This window comes from Oncorhynchus keta, chromosome 32, assembly GCF_023373465.1.
Source record: "Oncorhynchus keta strain PuntledgeMale-10-30-2019 chromosome 32, Oket_V2, whole genome shotgun sequence".
Taxonomy (NCBI): Eukaryota; Metazoa; Chordata; class Actinopteri; order Salmoniformes; family Salmonidae; genus Oncorhynchus; species Oncorhynchus keta.
In genome coordinates this window covers 6,898,343-6,917,066 of record NC_068452.1, presented here as the reverse complement: position 1 = coordinate 6,917,066, position 18,724 = coordinate 6,898,343, and the positions used below count along the sequence as shown (strand labels likewise).

Here is an 18,724-nt window from a genome sequence, read left to right as displayed (position 1 = left end):
ATGACGAGCTGCCATGTGAGATTGGCTGGGAAACAGCCAGAACATTCCGGAAAGAAGAGGTTTATCCTCCTCACTACTGCTCAGCCTCGGTCCCAATTCTCCTCATGCACAGGTGCTGCGTTAAGTCATAGCAGCTTCATCACCGAGCGAGGATGAGCCACCTCAATCTGTTGTTTCTGATGAAATCCTTGAGAGTCTAATGAAAATGTTGTTGGGCTCTCCTCCCCAGGCAAGCATTTGCCATAGACACACTCTTTAATGTTAACCGTCTATGACAGCAGACTTTCAGCCAGTGCTTAACGTCCTCTAGTGCACTGACGACATGGGAAAGAGAAGGACAGGCGTGTTATAGGAATAACCATTCATTGGTCAACAGATACTGACAAAATGTTTTCTGAAGCTGAAATAACTGGATTTATTTGTTTGTCTGTGTTTGACCCATAATTACACATTCCCACGCTTGCTAAGTATCACAGTACGTGGCGGTGTATGTTATTGTATACCAGGAAAGGATTTGTTTAACATTCCAAAGGACATCCTTGTAAGGGCCATTATGCAGTGAAATCATCTATACGCAAGCAGTAGGAGAGCCCACTTACAGCATGGCTGTAAGAGCCCTCTTGTAGGTGTGAGTGTAGTAAGTCATCTCTGTGTAGGTGATATTGTGCACCCTACATTGCTGACCCACATTTTATTATATTCCACCTAGTCCAATAACAAAAAGAACACCATTGCTGTTCAATCTTACCTTTAAAAAACATGTTCATACTCAAATCCAGACACACAACCACAACAGCTCAATTCCTGCTCCATTTCGGCAGTCCGTGCCCTCTGACTCAGATAGCAGAACTTGGGCAGATCTCAACCACTGTTACAGTAACCTAGCTTATATGAATATCATTTTTCAGAGTCAAACTCAGACACACAAGACCCCAAAAATAAATTCCTCAGAAGAAGTCCTTCTCTTCTTCTGCAGTGCCCCCTGATTCAGGTAATAGAACCTGGTCCAATCTCCACCAGTGTTTCAGTGACATACATAAGATCCCAATTAACAACATGAACATTGTCATGTTCTGACCTTAGTTCTTTTGTTATGTCTTTGTTTTAGTATGGTCAGGGCGTGAGTTGGGTGGGTTGTCTATGTTCGGTTTTGTATGTTGTGTTTTATGTTTGGCCTGGTATGGTTCTCAATCAGAGGCAGATGTCGTTAGTTGTCTCTGATTGAGAATCATGCTTAGGTAGCCTTTTCCCACCTGTGTTTCGTGGGTGATTGTTTCCTGCTTTGTTGTTTATGTCACCATTTCTGGACTGTTTCGGTTTTCGTTTTCATTGTTATTTTTGTATTTTGTCATGTTCAGCGATTATTAAAGTATCATGGACACTTACCACGCTGCGTATTGGTCCGATCCTTGCTACTCCTCCTCAGACGAAGAGGAGGAAATCCGTTACAAACATGTAGGCTCTGACCCAGAAACGCACATCTAATGTATTTGTCACCCAACCCATAAACAGGTGCAGAATTATAATTACATTTGCCTTATTAAGTGGGCTTGACAGATGGGTCACCTTCACCACAGTTCACTTATTGGTGGAACTGAACCATTATCATTCTAATGTGTGTGGAATTATTAGTAATTGGTGCACTGCTATTTAGCTTTGTCATTACTGCAAACAACCGCATCTAGGACATTCTACTGTATAGTGTGGGCACATTGTGCATTGATACGTCAGATTCAGTAGGTGTTTTTTACGTCGAATTATGGGTCAGTTAGATGAGGTGTGGTCAGAGTAGTCATATACTGTAACTTGAGCCTGGCACAAAGCCACATTAGGCCTGAACCAATAACCAGCATATTTATTTTCTTTCAAATACTTGGGGCATGATTGATTTAGCTAACATTCAGTGTTTCAGGTGGGCAGTTTTGCACTTTTGGAACTATTCCTATTGGTTCCATTGTGCCGGCAAGGCAAAAATGCACCTGAAGTATTTGAAACAGCAAATGTACATTTGACCCAGGTTTGTACTACCTGCATATGACCTGAGATTATCATGTTTATGAAAAAGAGCTCAGAATCTACATTAAATAAATCACTTAGGCCTATGCATTTCATCACAAAATGTGTTCAAGTAGTCTGCCTGAATTACTGGATGTGAAAAGGTGTTTGCTGGAACACACACACCTGTTGTTCCTGTCAGACCAGATCAGATTAGTTCAATTAACAATGCCAGGAATGCTGTTCCCCACACTCCTTTGGCGTTTTCTATTACAGCCATTGATCCAACATACAGAGATTGATCAACACACACAGTTTAGGGAAGTAGTTGTTCTTTATTTTCACATAATAAATTAGAGTAACAGTTGTAATCATACATTTTTACCAGGCGATTAGCTACTATACAGTAGTATACAGTACTTAAGTAAAAAATACTTTAAAGTACTACTTAAATAGTTTTTGGGGGTATCTGTACTTAACTTTACTTTCTTTTTTTGACAACTTTTACTTTTACTTCACTACATTCCTAAAGAAAATAATTTACTTTTTACTCCATACATTTTCCTTGACACCCAAAATGACTTGTTACATTTTGAATGCTTAGCAGGAGAGGAAAATGGTACAATTTATACATTTATCAAGAGAACATCACCCTGGTCATCCCTACTGCATCTGATCTGGCAGACTCACTAAATTTGAAATATTTGAAAGGATTTATACTTTTACTTTTGATACTTAAGTATATTTCAACCAAATACTTTTAGACTTTTACTCAAGTAGCATTTTACTGGGTGACTTTCACTTCTATGAAGGTATCTTTACTTTTACTCAAGTACAACAATTGGGCACTTTTTCCATCTCCTGAGTATTCAGACCCCTTTACTTTTTCCACATTTTGTTACATTACAGCCCTATTCTAAAATTGATTAAATTGATTTTTCCCTCATCAATCTACACACAATAACCCATAATGACAAAGCAAAAATATTATTATTTTTAAATGTTTTGCAAATGTAAAGACAAAACAAACATTGAAATATTACATTTACATAAGTATTCAGACCCTTTACTCAGTACTATGGTGAAGCACCTTAGTTAGCGATTACAGCTTCGAGTCTGACGCTACAAGATTGGTACACCTGTATTTGGGGAGTTTCTCCCGATCTCCCCTGCAGATCCTCTCAAGCTCTGTCAGGTTGGATGGGGAGTGTTGCTGCACAGCTATTTTCAGGTCTCTAGAGATGTTTGATCTGGACATTCATCAACTTCTCCTGAAGCCACTCCTGTGTTGTCTTGGCTGTGTGCTTAGGATCGTTGTCCTGTTGGAAGGTGAACCTTCACCCCAGTCTGAGGTCCTGAGCACTTAAGAGCTGGTTTTCGTCCATAATCTCTTTGCTCCGTACATCTTTTCCTCGATCCTGACTAGTCTCCCAGTCCCTGCCACTGAAAAACATCCCCACAGCATGATGCAGCCACCACCATGCTTCACCGTAGGGATGGTGCCAGGTTTCCTCCAGACGTGACTCTTGACATTCTGGCCAAAGAGTTCAATCTTGGTTTCATCAGACCAGAGCATCTTGTTCCTCATGATCTGAGACTCTTTAGGTGTCTTTTGGCAAACTCCAAGCAGGATTTCTTGTCCCCTTTACTGAGGAGAGGCTTCCATCTGGCCACTCTACCATAAATGCCTGACTGGTGGATTGCTGCAGAGATGGTTGTCCTTCTGGAAGGTTCTCCCATCTCCACAGAGGAACTCTGGAGCTCTGTCAGAGTGACCATTGGGTTCTTGATCACCTCCCTGACCAAGGCCTTTCTCCCTCGATTGCTCAGTTTAGCTGGGCGGCCAGCTCTAGGAAGAGTCTTGGTGGTTCCAAACTTCTTCCATTTAAGAATGATGGAGGCCACTGTGTTCTTGGGGACCTTCAATGCTATATAAATGTTTTGGTACCCTTCCCCAGATCTGTGCCTCGACACAATTCTGTCTCTGAGCTCTTCAAACAATTATTTTAACCTCATGGCTTGGTTTTTGCTCTGACATGCACTCTCAACTGTGAGAACTCTAAAGACCGGTGTGTGCCTTTTCAAATCATGTCCAATCAATTGAATTCCCCAAAGGTGGACTCCAAACAAGTTGAAACATCTCAAGAATGATCAATGGAAACAGGATGCATCTGAGCTCAATTTAGAATCTCAAACCTGTTTTTCGCTTTGTCATTATGGGGTATTGTGTGTAGATTGATGAGGATATTTTTAAAAAAAAATCAATTTTAGAATAAATCTAACGTAACAAAATGCATCCCTAATGTAGCACTGGGCCAGTCATCTGACTGACAGGAGAGATGACCAGAGGGGCTATGTTTCTCTCACCATCAGGATACCCACAGTGGAAGTATGGATAGAGTTTCTCTGTGAATTTGTGGCCAGTGAAAGAGCAGATGTGAGATCTGGCAGTGGCATCCACATCATAAATGGAGACCCGACCCTCCTCATAATCCACAAACACCCCCACCTTCTGGGGCTTCTTTTTCAGGCTCAGCTGTACTTTGGGGTCATTAGCCTCATAGTAATTATTTGTGCTCAGCCCCAAAGTCCAGACGCCATCCTCAATGCTCAGCGGTAACCACCCCTGCCTATTGATGGATTCTGTGGCCACTCCTAAATCCCATTCAGTCTTGCCCTTCACCTGTACCTCATAGTAAGATTTCCCTGAGGAGAAGCCCTCCTTCCCCAGGACACTGTATATATAAGTAAACCTCTTTGGGTTATTTGAGAGATTCTGTGATTGGTCCCCACACCTCACTTGCTTCCCATCCACGGACAGGATTAGTTCAGGATATGCTGTGTCAGGGTCCAGAGTCACATCCACTGCATACTGCAGAATCTTCATCTCAGCTTCACACAACTTCTTCAGCTCGTTCTCCATCTCATTATGAAATCTCTTTACCTCACTCATCAGTTTGTCTCCCAGCTGAGATACAGCTCTCTTCATGTACCCCATGTGCAGGTGGCTTTGAACATTGATCTCCGACCAGTCCTTGGCCTTTACAGGGAGACACCAGGATGGGGAGCTCTGGAGGAGTTGAAGATGGTCCTTGGTGTGTGTGAGCTGCCCCAGCTCAGAGCTTATCCTCTTCAGCTCAGTGATTTCTTGCTCCAGTTCTTTAATGATACCTTCAGCACACTTCTCTGAAGCTTCTTGCTTCTGCTCAATCACACAAATGAACTCAGCCTTACATGTATCAATGGAGTGAACTAGAGCGGTGAAGATCTGTACTTTGTCAGACATCTCCCTCTCAGTGTGTTTTTTGCTGCGATCTACTGAGTGTTTGATCTCCTTAACCTTCTGCAGTCGCTCCTGAATCATCTGCGTCACTTGTGCCTCTGTCTTCCCAAGCTGAGCCTTCCTTTGGTCACATTCTTCTTCCAGGGGTACGCTGTTATGAGCCTTGTGGTCAGTCTCAGAGCAGAACTGACACACACATATCTGGTCAGTCCTACAGAACAGCTCAAGGAGTTTGTTGTGCTTCTTACACATCCTGTCTTCAAGGTTATTTACAGGGTTGATCAGTTGGTGTCTCTTCAGGGCTGGGGCTATCTGATGAGGCTCTAGATGAGACTCACAGTACGAGGTCAGACAAACCAGGCAGGACCTCAGAGCCTTGCGCTTCCTGCCAGTGCAGACATCACAGACCGCTTCTCCAGGCTCTGTAGCAAAATCCTCTCTGTCTCTCACTATCAATCCCTTAAAAAGTTCTGCAACTCCTCTAAGTGTTCTGTTGACATCCGGTTCAGGTCTTATGTGGAATATCTGCTTACACAGGGGACACTGGAACAGGCCTGTGCTATCCCAGTATCCTTTGATACAGGCCTTGCAGAAGTTGTGTCCACATGGGATGGAGACTGGGTCAGTGAACACATCCAGACAGATAGAGCAGTGGAACTGCTCTTCAGACAGGAGACTGCTGGGGGATGCCATATCTGGAACACATACAGAATATAAACTATAAAGAACCCCCAAAACATAGGCTAAATCAGTTATTGGAATGAGTCAACTTCAATATCTTTGCTCACTAAACATACAGTGCCCTTCAGAAAGTATGCATAACTCTTGACTTATTCCACATTTTGTTATGTATAGCCTGACTTAAAAAATTGATTAAATATATTTGTTTCTCACTCATCTACACACAATTCCCCATAATGACCAGATGGAAACATTGTTTTTAGACATTTTAGAAAATGTATTGAAAATGAAATACACAATTATCAAACCCCTGAGTCAATACATGTTAGAATCACCTTTGGCAGCGATTACAGCTGTGAGGTAAGTAGGTAAGTCACTAAGAGGTTTGCACACCCGGATTGTACAATTGGATAAAAGTGGAGACTCAGAGCTACAAAATGCTATATCATACACTGCATTGTTGAGGAACAAAGGGAAAGTAATTCTGCTTTGAAAGCACTTTTAAGAAAATGTTTCGGTATCTAGTGAAGAGCTCCTCTTTGTCTACACCCATTTAGCATCGTTCAGACCCTCTTAAGCTTTACCCCCACCCCTCTCGTTTCTCCCTCAGAGCTTTCAGAGCGCACACTTGACGCTCTGGCCGATGATTTGTTTACCTTAACATGAAAACAGCCTAACCAGCTCTGCTAGCAACAATTGTATTGCGCTTTTTTGCAGACGTTTACTGACATATTCAACGCGTTGTACACTTTAGCTTAAGACATGTAGCTACCTAGCTAGGTAAACAATGAATCAAGCTAGGTAAACGATGTGTAAGATCACACAAGTGAATGTAACGTTAGCTAACGAGCCAGCCAGCTAACGTTTGCTAGTTAAACGACAATGAACATCATGTCGTTACTACCCTGCATGAATATGCTGGGAGCTTACCATCCAGGTTCAATGTTAACTAGATAACATTAGCTATTCCCTCCGCAAGGCAATCAAACAAGCTAAGCGTCAGTATAGAGACAAAGTAGAATCGCAATTCAACGGCTCAGACACAAGAGGCATGTGGCAGGGTCTACAGTCAATCACGGATTACAAAAAGAAAACCAGCCCAGTCACGGACCAGGATGTCATGCTCCCAGGCAGACTTAATAACTTTTTTGCCCGCTTTGATGACAATACAGTGCCACTGACACGGCCTGCAACCAAAACATGCGGACTCTCCTTCACTGCAGCCGAGGTAAGTAAAACATTTAAACGTGTTAACCCTCGCAAGGCTGCAGGCCCAGACGGCATCCCAGCCGCGCCCTCAGAGCATGCGCAGACCAGCTGGCTGGTGTGTTTATGGACATATTCAATCAATCCTTATCCCAGTCTGCTGTTCCCACATGCTTCAAGAGGGCCACCATTGTTCCTGTTCCCAAGAAAGCTAAGGTAACTGAGCTAAACGACTACCGCCCCGTAGCACTCACTTCCGTCATCATGAAGTGCTTTGAGAGACTAGTCAAGGACCATATCACCTCCACCCTACCTTACACCCTAGACCCACTCCAATTTGCTTACCGCCCAAATAGGTCCACAAACGATGCAATCTCAACCACACTGCAATCTCAATCCACACTGCCCTAACCCATCTGGACAAGAGGAATACCTATGTGAGAATGCTGTTTATCGACTACAGCTCAGCATTCAACACAATAGTACCCTCCAAACTCGTCAGCAAGCTCGAGACCCTGGGTCTTGATCCCGCCCTGTGCAACTGGGTACTGGACTTCCTGACGGGCCGCCCTCAGGTGGTGAGGGTAGGTAACAACATCTCCACCCCGCTGATCAACACTGGGGCCCCACAAGGGTGCGTTCTGTGCCCTCTCGTGTACTCCCTGTTTACCCACAACTGCGTGGCCACGCACGCCTCCAACTCAATCATCAAGTTTGCGGATGACACAACAGTGGTAGGCTTGATTACAAACAACGACGAGACGGCCTACAGGGAGGAGGTGAGGGCCCTCGGAGTGTGGTTTCAGGAAAATAATCTCACACTCAACGTCAACAAAACTAAGGAGATGATTGTGGACTTCAGGAAACAGCAGAGGGAACACCCCCCTATCCACATCGACGGGACATTAGTGGAGAGGGTAGTAAGTTTTAAGTTCCTTGGCGTACACATCACAGACAAACTGAATTGGTCCACCCACACAGACAGCATCGTGAAGAAGGCACAGCAGCGCCTCTTCAACCTCAGGAGGCTGAAGAAATTCGGCTTGTCACCAAAAGCACTCACAAACTTCTACAGATGCACAATCGAGAGCATCCTGTCGGGCTGTATCACCGCCTGGTACGACAACTGCTCTGCCCAAATCCGTAAGTCTCTCCAGAGGGTAGTGAGGTCTACACAACGCATCACCGGGGGCAAACTACCTGCCCTCCAGGACACCTACACCATGCGATGTCACAGGAAGGCCATAAAGATCCTCAAGGACAACAACCACCCGAGCCACTGCCTGTTCACCCCGCTGTCATCCAGAAGGCAAGGTCAGTACAGGTGCATCAAAGCTGGGACCGAGAGACTGAAAAACAGCTTCTATCTCAAGGCCATCAGACTGTTTAACAGCCACCACTAACATTGAGTGGCTGCTGCCAACACATTGACTCAACTCCAGCCACTTTAATAATGGGAATTGAAGTAAAATATATCACCAGCCACTTTAAACAATGCTATTTAATATAATGTTTACATACCCTACATTATTCATCTCATATGTATACATATATACTGTACTCTATATCATCTACTGCATCTTTATGTAATACATGTATCACTAGCCACTTTAAACTATGCCACTTTGTTTACATACCCTACATTACTCATCTCATATGTATATACTGTACTCGATACCATCTACTGCATCTTGCCTATGCCGCTCTGTACCATCACTCATTCATATATCTTTATGTACATATTCTTTATCCCTTTACACTTGTGTGTATAAGGTAGTAGTTTTGGAATTGTTAGTTAGATTACTCGTTGGTTATTACTGCATTGTCGGAACTAGAAGCACAAGCATTTCGCTACACTCACATTAACATCTGCTAACCATGTGTATGTGACAAATAAATTTGATTTGATTTAACTAGCGACGCAAACAGCTGTGGAGTAGTAATAACTGTACATTCATTCCCATTTAGAGTAGTTCGTCACATTGAGCTGATGTGGAACATATTGAAACGGTAGGGTATGTTTTAGGATTTTATATAGAAATTAGTTTGTTTGCTAAAGACAAACAAGTAAACACAGGTTTGGAAACAGAAAGGGATGTGAGATTATCTCTTTACTCACCTTCGCTTGTGTGTATGAATGTGTCTGTGTGGACACTGCTCTCTCCGCCACTCTGGTCCTAGAAGTGCAGCTGTGTAAAAAAGCCTCTGAAGATAAGACAAGATGTGTTACATTCCACTTCTATCAACTCTCTCTCCTTACCATCAGTCGAGTGACAGAATACCTGTATTGCAATGCTTTACTGTAAGTCTGTATTTCCTGCTAGCGAAGGTAACCATTCATAGATCACACCCTTATGTAATTTCAATCAATTCAAACTTTATTAGTCACATGCGCCGAATACAACAGGTGTAGACCTCACAATGAAATGCTTACTTACAATGCAGTTTCAAAAAATATTGACAAGAATAAGAGATAAACGTAACAAGTAAATAAAGAGCAGCAGTAAAATAACAATAGTGAGACTATATACAGAGGGGTACCAGTACAGAGTCAATGTGCGCGGGCACCGGCTAGCTTGGGTAGTATGTACATGTAGGTAGAGTTATTGAAGTGACTGTGCATAGATGACAATAACAGAGATTAGGGGGGAGGGCAATGCAAATAGTATTGGTAGCCATTTGATTAGATGTTAAGGAGTCTTATGTAGAAGCTGTTTAGAAGTCTCTTGGTTTTGTTGTGCCCTCTTCACGACTGTCTTGGTGTGCTTGGATGTTAGTTTGATGTGGACACCAAGGAACTTGAAGCTCTCAACCCGCTCATCTGCAACCCTGTCAATGAGAATGGGGGCGTGCTCGGTTCTCTTTTTCCAGTACTCTACAATAATCTCCTTTGAGGTAGTAATTAATGCAAATTCATACAATGTGATTTTCTGGATTTTTGTTTTAGATTCCATCTCTCACAGTTGAAGTGTACCTATGATAAAAATGACAGACCACTACATGCTTTGTATGTAGGAAAACCTGCTAAATTGGCAGTGTATCAAATACTTGTTCTCTCCACTGTATGTACTGTCACTGTGGGGATGACGTCCTTGATGCACTTATTGATGAAGCCAATGACTGATGTCGTGTACTCTTCAATGCTATCGAAGGAATCCCGGCACATATTCCAGTCTGTGCTAGCAAAACAGTCCTGTAGCTAAGCATCTGCTTCATCTGAAATTGATCTAGTCACTGGGGCTTCCTGCTTGAATATTTGCTTGTAAGCAGGAATCAGGAGGATAGAATTATGGTCAGATTTGCCAAATGGAGGGCGAGGGAGAGCTTTGTATGCGTCTCTGTGTGTGGAGTAAAGGTTGTCCAGAGTTTTTTTCCCCCTCTGGTTGCACATGTGACATGCTGATTTGGTAAAATGGAGTTTCCCTGCATTAAAGTCCCCGGCTACTTGGAGTGCCGCCTCTGGGTGAGTGTTTTCTTGTTTGCTTATGGCAAAATACAGCTCATTCAATGCTGTCTTAGTGCCAGTCTCTGACTGTGGTGGTATGTAAAACAGCTATGAAAAATACAGATGAAAACTCTCTAGGTAGATAGTGTGGTCTACAGCTTATCTTGAGATACTCTACCTCATGCGAGCAATAGCTAGAGACTTCCTTAGATATCGTTGACAAGCTGTTATTTACAAAAATACATAGTCTGCCGCCCCTTGTCTTACCAGACACCGCTGTTCTATTCTGCCAGTATAACGTGTAACCAGCCAGCTGTATGTCGATTGTGTCGTCGTTCAGCCACGACTCTATGAAGCATAAAATGTTACAGTTTTTAATGCCCCGGGGGTAGTTTAATCTTCCGCGTAGCTCGTCGATTTTATTCTCCAAAGATTTCACGTTTGTTTGCAGAATGGAGTGAAGTAGTGGTTTATTCGATCGCCTACGAATTCTCAGAAGGCAGCCCACCCTTTTGCCCCTTTTTCAATGTACCTGTTCGTTAAAACCCTTTTGGACCATTCATGATATGGCTTCACCTTTCAGGTATGAAAACCAGCTTTAAAAGATGAGGGAAGGCCTACTCTTTACACCAAAACTGTCATTTTGGAAAAAAAACAACAGTTTCCCAGTCTTAGAAAAATATAGTGGTTTATGGGTAAGACAACAGGAAATAATATTTTTGACACGTAATCGATGTGACAACGCTGTTTGAGGAGATGAGGTGGGGGAGGCTCATTGTTATGGCAAGGTGTGTCATCAACAGCTCTCTGGATTAACAAGACATTGGCATCACTCCAGACTTGAACATGTAACCCATGTGGTTGGGGGTGAAGTTGGAGGTGAAGCATGGTTGAAGGTGAAGGAGTGAAGATCCTGATCAATAAGGGGAAAGAAAGTTGAGTGCTGAGGGAGGAAGTATTCTGTTTTTTTTGTGTTTTTTTTCGCAGCTTAGTGGAAAAAACTTCCTCTTTGCATTTGTAGCTTTTATTCAAAAATGTGTTTTCAGTCAGTTGAGTTTTGCAACACTGTACAGGATCCACATAGCTATAATTGTCAGTTCAAATTTTCTGGCTAAGCCTGTTTTGATTACCTCATGAAAGGTGCAAGAACAATGTTTTTTTCTGCAGTAGGCCTCCCCCGTTGTGGGAATGCTTGAACACTGTCCTCCTAACCTGATTGTCGTGCCCTCTTCACGACTGTCTTGGTGTGTCTCGGAAGACTCAGAAATTCTCCTTTGTTTGCTGCTCATGCACAGTTTGACATCACCTCAGATAATAAAACCTCCAGTCTACTTCCCCTTTATACTCTACCATCACCATACAGTCTGATGTATTTCAGCACGGTGCTTGACCCACAAACGCTTGATGCATTTTGGTGAGGCTGTCAGGAGTCCTTTATGCAGTCAGAACCACCAAGTTAAAGTGGATTTCCATACAATAGATGGCCGTTTACTGATAACGAATTTAAGTAATTGAATAGTCGGTCAAAGGAGACATTTGAATAGAGTTACTATTGCAGTCCATTGGCATTGTAATGTATTAATATATGTTTTTCTCAGTGAACAGATGTTATGATTTATATGTTGTCCATCACACTGTAATGTATTAATCATACAAGTCAGATTGTTGTACTTATGGGGGAAAGTGATCACAATTGGCATGCACATAAAAATTAATTAAAGAAGTTTTGTCAAAAAATGCGAATGTGTGTGTGTGTGTTTGCGTGCGTGCGTGTATGGTTGTTGGCCCCACTTCTGAAATTCTCTGTACAAATCCACTAAAAGCAGACATGACAACTAATCCTAATAAATAAAATAAAATAAATCAATAACTGCTCCAACTTGTTCTCTGCATCCCTGATTCCTGACTCTCAAACCTCAATACTGGCCTGAACAAGCCACAACAATAAGAACGCGATGTACAAGGGCAGAGAACGGTGAACCCACTCTCAATACCGCCACAACACAGGCCCTCCAACCCTCCCCGTCTCATTTAACCAGGAATTAACACTACGGCTGCACTGAATAGAAGGCAGCCGGCCCCCTGTGTTAATGCTGTGAAAAGAGCAGTGGTCAGTGGATCAGCAGAACAGAGGGTCAACACAACACTGTGCTGTTGTGAACCAGGCTCCCTAATGGCTGGTGTGCCCAGGTGAGAAAGGGGTAAATATTATTTACCCAAAGACACCCTGTATCAGTCGAAATGGTGACCATGTCTCACTCACCTACCCATCTGGAGACATTGCTGATCTGAAAAAAAATCTAGAAAAATTGACTGACTACGACTGGTAATGTGGTTGTCTCCCTTAGCTATCGAATGCACTAATTGTCAGTCGCTCTACTAAATGTCTAAAACCTAAATGTATGTGTGGGGTACAGAGATGAGGTAGTCGTTCAAAAATCATGTTACCCACTATTATTGCACACGGAGTGAGTCCATGTAACTTATTATGTGACTTGTTAAGCACATTTCTACTCGTGAACTTATTCAGGCTTGCCATAACAAAGGGGCTGAATGCTTATTGACTCAAGACATTTCAGCTTTTCAGTTTTTATTCATTTGTAAAACATTCTATAAACATTATTCCACTTTGACATCCATATAAAATTCTGTCTAAAACAACAACATTTGGAAAAAGTCAAGGGGTGTGAATTATTTCTGAAGTCACTGTATATAAGTCACGTTGAGCTGATATGGAACATATTGAAACTGTAGGGTATGTTTCCGCATTTTGTATACAAATTAGTTTTTTTGCCTAAAGACAAACAAGTTAAAACAGGTGAGGACACAGAAAGGGCTGTGACTAACTCTTTACTCACCTTCGCTTGTGTGTATGAATGTGTTTGTGTGGACACTGCTCTCTCCACAACTCTGAGTCCTAGTAGTGCAGCTATGTAGGAAACCTCTGAAGATGAGACAAAATGAGACAAGATGTGTTACATTCCACTTCTATCAACTCTCTGATCTGCGTCAGTCGAGTGACAGAATACCTGCATTGCAATGCTTTACTTTAAGTCTGCATTTCCTGCTAGTGAAGTTAACCTTTCATATCTCATGCCATTATGTCATATCAATGTACCGGTTCTTTAAAAACCCTTTTGCACCAGTCACAATATGGCTTCACCTTTCAGGTATGAAAACCAGCTTTAAAAGATGAGGGAAGGCCTACCCTTTTACACCAAAACTGTAATATAGGGGGGGTCTGGTTAAACAACAGCATTTTAAATGTAAAAAGAGAACCTGGAAAACAGCAAAGGACCTGAAGTACAAGGTTTAATGACATAGTCCTGTTGGACAGAGACAACACGATGAAGAGTTCAGGTAGAGGAGGTAGAAGAGGCAAATAATTAGCTGACAAGGATGGAGCAGTCTAGGCAATGACTGGAACATGCCTGTGAACTGGTGTTCTTGACCAAGAACCCCATGCAGGTCTATGGAAACATCTACCTTCTACATGCACATGCCCAGTGTAAATGTTATGCTCAGTGCTTGACTTGGGCAGGAGCTCACCGGAGCTGAGTACTGGCACCTCAAATGTTCTACTGTTTGAGCTCCTGTTCCTCATAGAATATTACCTTGAGCGGTTTGTGGAGCTCCTGCACCTAAATATAAACAGTACCGGCACCCAAAATGAGTACCGGAACCTAAGTTGAGCACTGGCTATACTCAGTCTTTGAGGAATGAATTACTCATGTTTTTTTCAATCCAAAGACATTCTACCAACAATCAATCATAGGATAGTAATCCATTTTTTCAAATGTACTGGTATGGAACATGCAGACTGTAGTTCATATTTTATTACATGAGTGGTGCCTAATGGCCAAGGTATCTCACACACACAACCCTCTGTTGCTTCGGAACTAACATCAGTTCTTGTGACTCAGGCTTGCACAGCAAATGGAAAATATGGGTTATGTGTGTATGCTAATCTATGCTGCTGTGTCTCTTTCACTCTGGTCGTACTGTGCTGGTCTTAGTCTGGACTTAGTCTGGTCCACTGGACCACGAGTTGAACCACTGTTAGGTCAGCAGGTCACCGATGAAGTTGGATTTGTGACTCGTCCAATAGCTGTTAAGACGTCTACAGTTGCGTTTCTCTGAACACTGCGCTATTCTATTACCTTCTTCCTCCTTCATTGTTCTTCTCCAATAGCCCAGAGCTTTATCCAAAGTTTTGGAGTTGAACGAAAAGACACAGCCAGATGCCTTGTCTCACCATCATTACTGTCAACTGGCCACATGCCATAGTAAAATCCACATGGTCAAAATGACTGCTTATTATTTTAGGCCAATAATCTGTAAATATCCTATTGTTGATATGTTAGGATGAGAAATGGGACCTGCCAGGTTGAAAAGTTATTAGTGACTCCCACCTCCTTCAGGGCCACTTTATTAACCCTGTGGTATCAGAAAATGGCAAAAAGAAAGTCAGGTGAATGGTCTCAATCACATAAAGGACATGGTGTCCAACCACAGTTTGTGCACCTTGAACATAGAGGTGTGCCAAGGTTGTGTGTGTGTGTGTGTGTGTGTGTGTGTGTGTGTGTGTGTGTGTGTGTGTGTGTGTGTGTGTGTGTGTGTGTGTGTGTGTGTGTGTGTGTGTGTGTGTGTGTGTGTGTGTGTGCGTGTGGCACACTGACTGAAGAGACTTGGTAAGAGGATGCCAAGTGGAGCAGAGGTGTCCTCTTACCCAGAAAGCAGCTTGACTAGTCAACCCATTCCCAGAGTAATGCATGCTAATGAAAGCCTGCTGCTGACTAAATGCGCCCCCACACTCAGTACTCAACACTCAGCTGGCTTTCACATGAGGCAGACTTTGTGCCATTGAATAATTTGTCAGGAAGGAATATAAAATCAGAATGATTTGTATGAAGTACAATTTAATTCCTTCTTGACCCATTTTTAATGTTCCCATAGTTTACACTACAGCTGTATGGAATTGCACTGTAAATATGTGCATTGGCTTCACAAATTAGATGAAAGAAAATACATAGGTAAATGCATTCTAAATGATGCAACTGGCAACCAATGATCTAACCCAAAAGAGGTGAGATAGATTGCAAAATACTGACGAATTTGGACCACCATTGGGAATAAGACTCAAGTTACACAGCATTTTCTCTTATGAAACATCGTCTTTGACAACAAGGTTCACCAACAGCACACCTTAAACCAAGCTTAAAAAGAGATTAAACATCTAGAACGATTTTCTGCACTCCCCACAGGGTTGGCCGACCAGCGGCTGTGTTTCCTCACAGCGGGGGAAGAGGGTTAACAGGCACCATGCTGGGTACAAGATCAAACAGAGACGCATGTATAGAGGACACAGGCCGGGGTGCCTCGTAAGGATCCGTCGACCGGCGAGTGGGAAGTCTGCAAGTCTGCCCTTGCCATCAATCTTACTTGCCAATGTACAATCATTGGACAATAAATTAGACGAGGTACGATCACAAATATCTTACCAACAGGACATCAAAAACTGTAATATTTGATGTTTTACTGAATCGTGGCTGAATGACGACATGAATAACACTCAGCTGGCGGGATATACACTTCACCGGCTAGATAGAACAGCACACTCTGGTAAGAGAAGGGGGGGGGGGGTCTGTGTATAAACAACAGCTGGTGCACAAAATCTAAGGAAGTCTCTAGATTTTGTTCTCCTGAAGTAGAGTATCTCATGATAAGCTGTAGACCACACTATTTGTCAAGAGGGTTCTCAGCTATACTTTTCGTGGCTGTTTATTTACCACCACAAACGGATGCTGGCACTAAGACGGCACTCAGTCAGCTGTATAAGGAAATAAGCAAACAGGAAACAGCTCACCCGGAGGCGATGCTCCTAGCGGCCAGGGACTTTAATGTAGGGAAACTTAAATCATTTCTACCAGCATCTTAAATACGCAACCAGAGGGGGAAAAAAATCTAGATCACTTTTACTCCACACACATAGATGCGTACAAAGCTCTCCCTCGCCCTCCATTTGGCAAATCTGACCATAATTCTCTCCTCCTGATTCGTACTTACAAGCAAAAATTTAAGCACAAAGCACCAGTGACTCGGTCTATAAAAAAAAGTGGTCAGGTGAAGCAGATGCTAAACTACAGGACTGTTTTGTTAGCACAGATAGGAATATGTTCTGCGATTCTTCCAATGGCATTGAGGAGTACACCACATCAGTCACTGGCTTCATCAATAAGTGCTTTGAGGACGCCGTCCCCACAGTGACTGTACGTATGTACCCCAACCAGAAGCCATGGATTACAGGCAGCATTCGCACTGAGATAAAGGGTAGAGCTGCTGCTTTCAAAGTCTCTAACCCGGAAGCTTATAAGACATCCTGCTATGCCCTCCGATGAACCATCAAACAGGCAAAGCGCCAATACAGGACTAAGATTGAATCATACTACACCGGCTCTGACGCTCAGCGAATGTGTCAGGGCCTGCAAACTATTACAGACTACAAAGGGAAGCACAGCCGTGAGCTGCCCAGTGACACAAGCCTACCAGACAAGCTAAATCACTTCTATGCTCGCTTCGAGGCAAGCAACACTGAGGCATGCATGAGAGCATCAGCTGTTCCGGTTGACTGTGTGATCACTCTCTCCGTAGCCGACGTGAGTAAGACCTTTGAACAGATCAACATTCATAAGGCTGCTGGGCCAGACGGATTACCAGGACTTGTGCTCCGGGCATGTGCTGACCAACTGGCAGGTGTCTTCACTGACATTTTCAACATGTCCCTGATTGATTCTGCAATACCAATGTTTCAAGCAGATCAACATAGTCCCTGTGCCCAAGAACACGAAGGCAACCTGCCTAAATGACTACAGATCCACTCACATCCGTAGCCATAACGTTGTTTGAAAGGCTGGGATTGGCTCACATTAATACCATTATCTCAGAAACCCTAGACCCACTCCAATTTGCATATGCCCCAACAGATCCACAGATGACGCAATCTCTATTGCACTCCAAAGTGCCCTTTCCCACCTGTACAAAAGGAACACCTACGTGAGAATGTTATTCATTGACTACAGCTCAGCGTTTAACACCATAGTGCCCTCAAAGCTCGTCAATAAGCTAAGGATCGTGGGACTAAACACCTCGCTCTGCAACTGGATCCTGGACTTCCTGACGGGCCACCCCCAGGTGGTGAGGGTAGGTAGCAACACATCTGCCACACTGATCCTCAACCCTGGAGCCCCTCAGGGGCATTTGTTCAGTCCCCTCCTATCCTCCCTGTTCACCCACGACTGCATATCCAGGCATGACTTCAACACCACCATTAAGTTTGCAGACGACACAACAGTGGTTGGCCTGATCAACGACGAGACAGTATATGGAAGAGGTCAGAGATCTGGCCAGGTGGTGCCATAACAACAACCTGTCCCTCAATGGTATCAAGACAAAGGAGATGATTGTGGACAACAGGAAAAGGAGGACCGAGCTGTGGTGGAGCAGGTTGAGAGCTTCAAGTTCCTTGGTGTCCACATCACCAACAACCTAGAGTGGTCCAAACACACCAAGACAGTCGTGAAGAGGGCACGACAAAACCTATTCCCTCTCAGGAGACGGAAAAGATTTGGCATGGGTCTTCAGATCCTCAAAAGGTTCTACAGCTGCAACATTGAGAGCATCCTGACTGGCACTACAGAGGGTGGTGGGTAGTGAGTACGGCCCAGAACATCACTGGGGCTAAGCTGCTTGCCATCCAGGACCTCTACACCAGGCGGTGTCAGAGGAAGGGCATAAAATTGTCAAAGACCCCAGCCACCCCAATTATAGACTGTTCTCTCTGCTACTGCATGGCAAGTGGTACCAGAGCGCCAAGTCTAGGACCAAAAGGCTTCTCAACAGCTTTTACCCCCAAGCCCCCGGCCTATCTGCATTGTGTCCCTGACTTAAAAATTGCACTGTTGGTTAAGGCTTGTAAGTAAACATTTCACTGTAAGGTCTACATCTGTCGTGTTCAGCACACATGACAAATAATATTTGATTTGAACACACTGTCCTTGTCTATCTATCTATCTATCTATCTATCTATCTATCTATCTATCTATCTATCTATCTAT

At 43.4% G+C, this 18,724-nt stretch overlaps 1 protein-coding gene across 1 annotated transcript; it reads right to left on the bottom strand.

Annotated features, from left to right (window-relative positions):
- Positions 1 to 2,310: 2,310 nt before the first annotated feature.
- Positions 2,311 to 9,438, bottom strand: LOC118364946 (zinc finger protein RFP-like). Its single transcript, XM_035746781.2, has 2 exons — positions 9,285 to 9,438; positions 2,311 to 5,973 (listed from the first exon to the last, which is right to left on the bottom strand). Exon 2 carries the CDS (start codon positions 5,969 to 5,971, stop codon positions 4,295 to 4,297), a length of 1,677 nt encoding a protein of 558 aa, XP_035602674.1. The 5' UTR covers positions 5,972 to 5,973; positions 9,285 to 9,438; the 3' UTR covers positions 2,311 to 4,294.
- Positions 9,439 to 18,724: the final 9,286 nt, after the last annotated feature.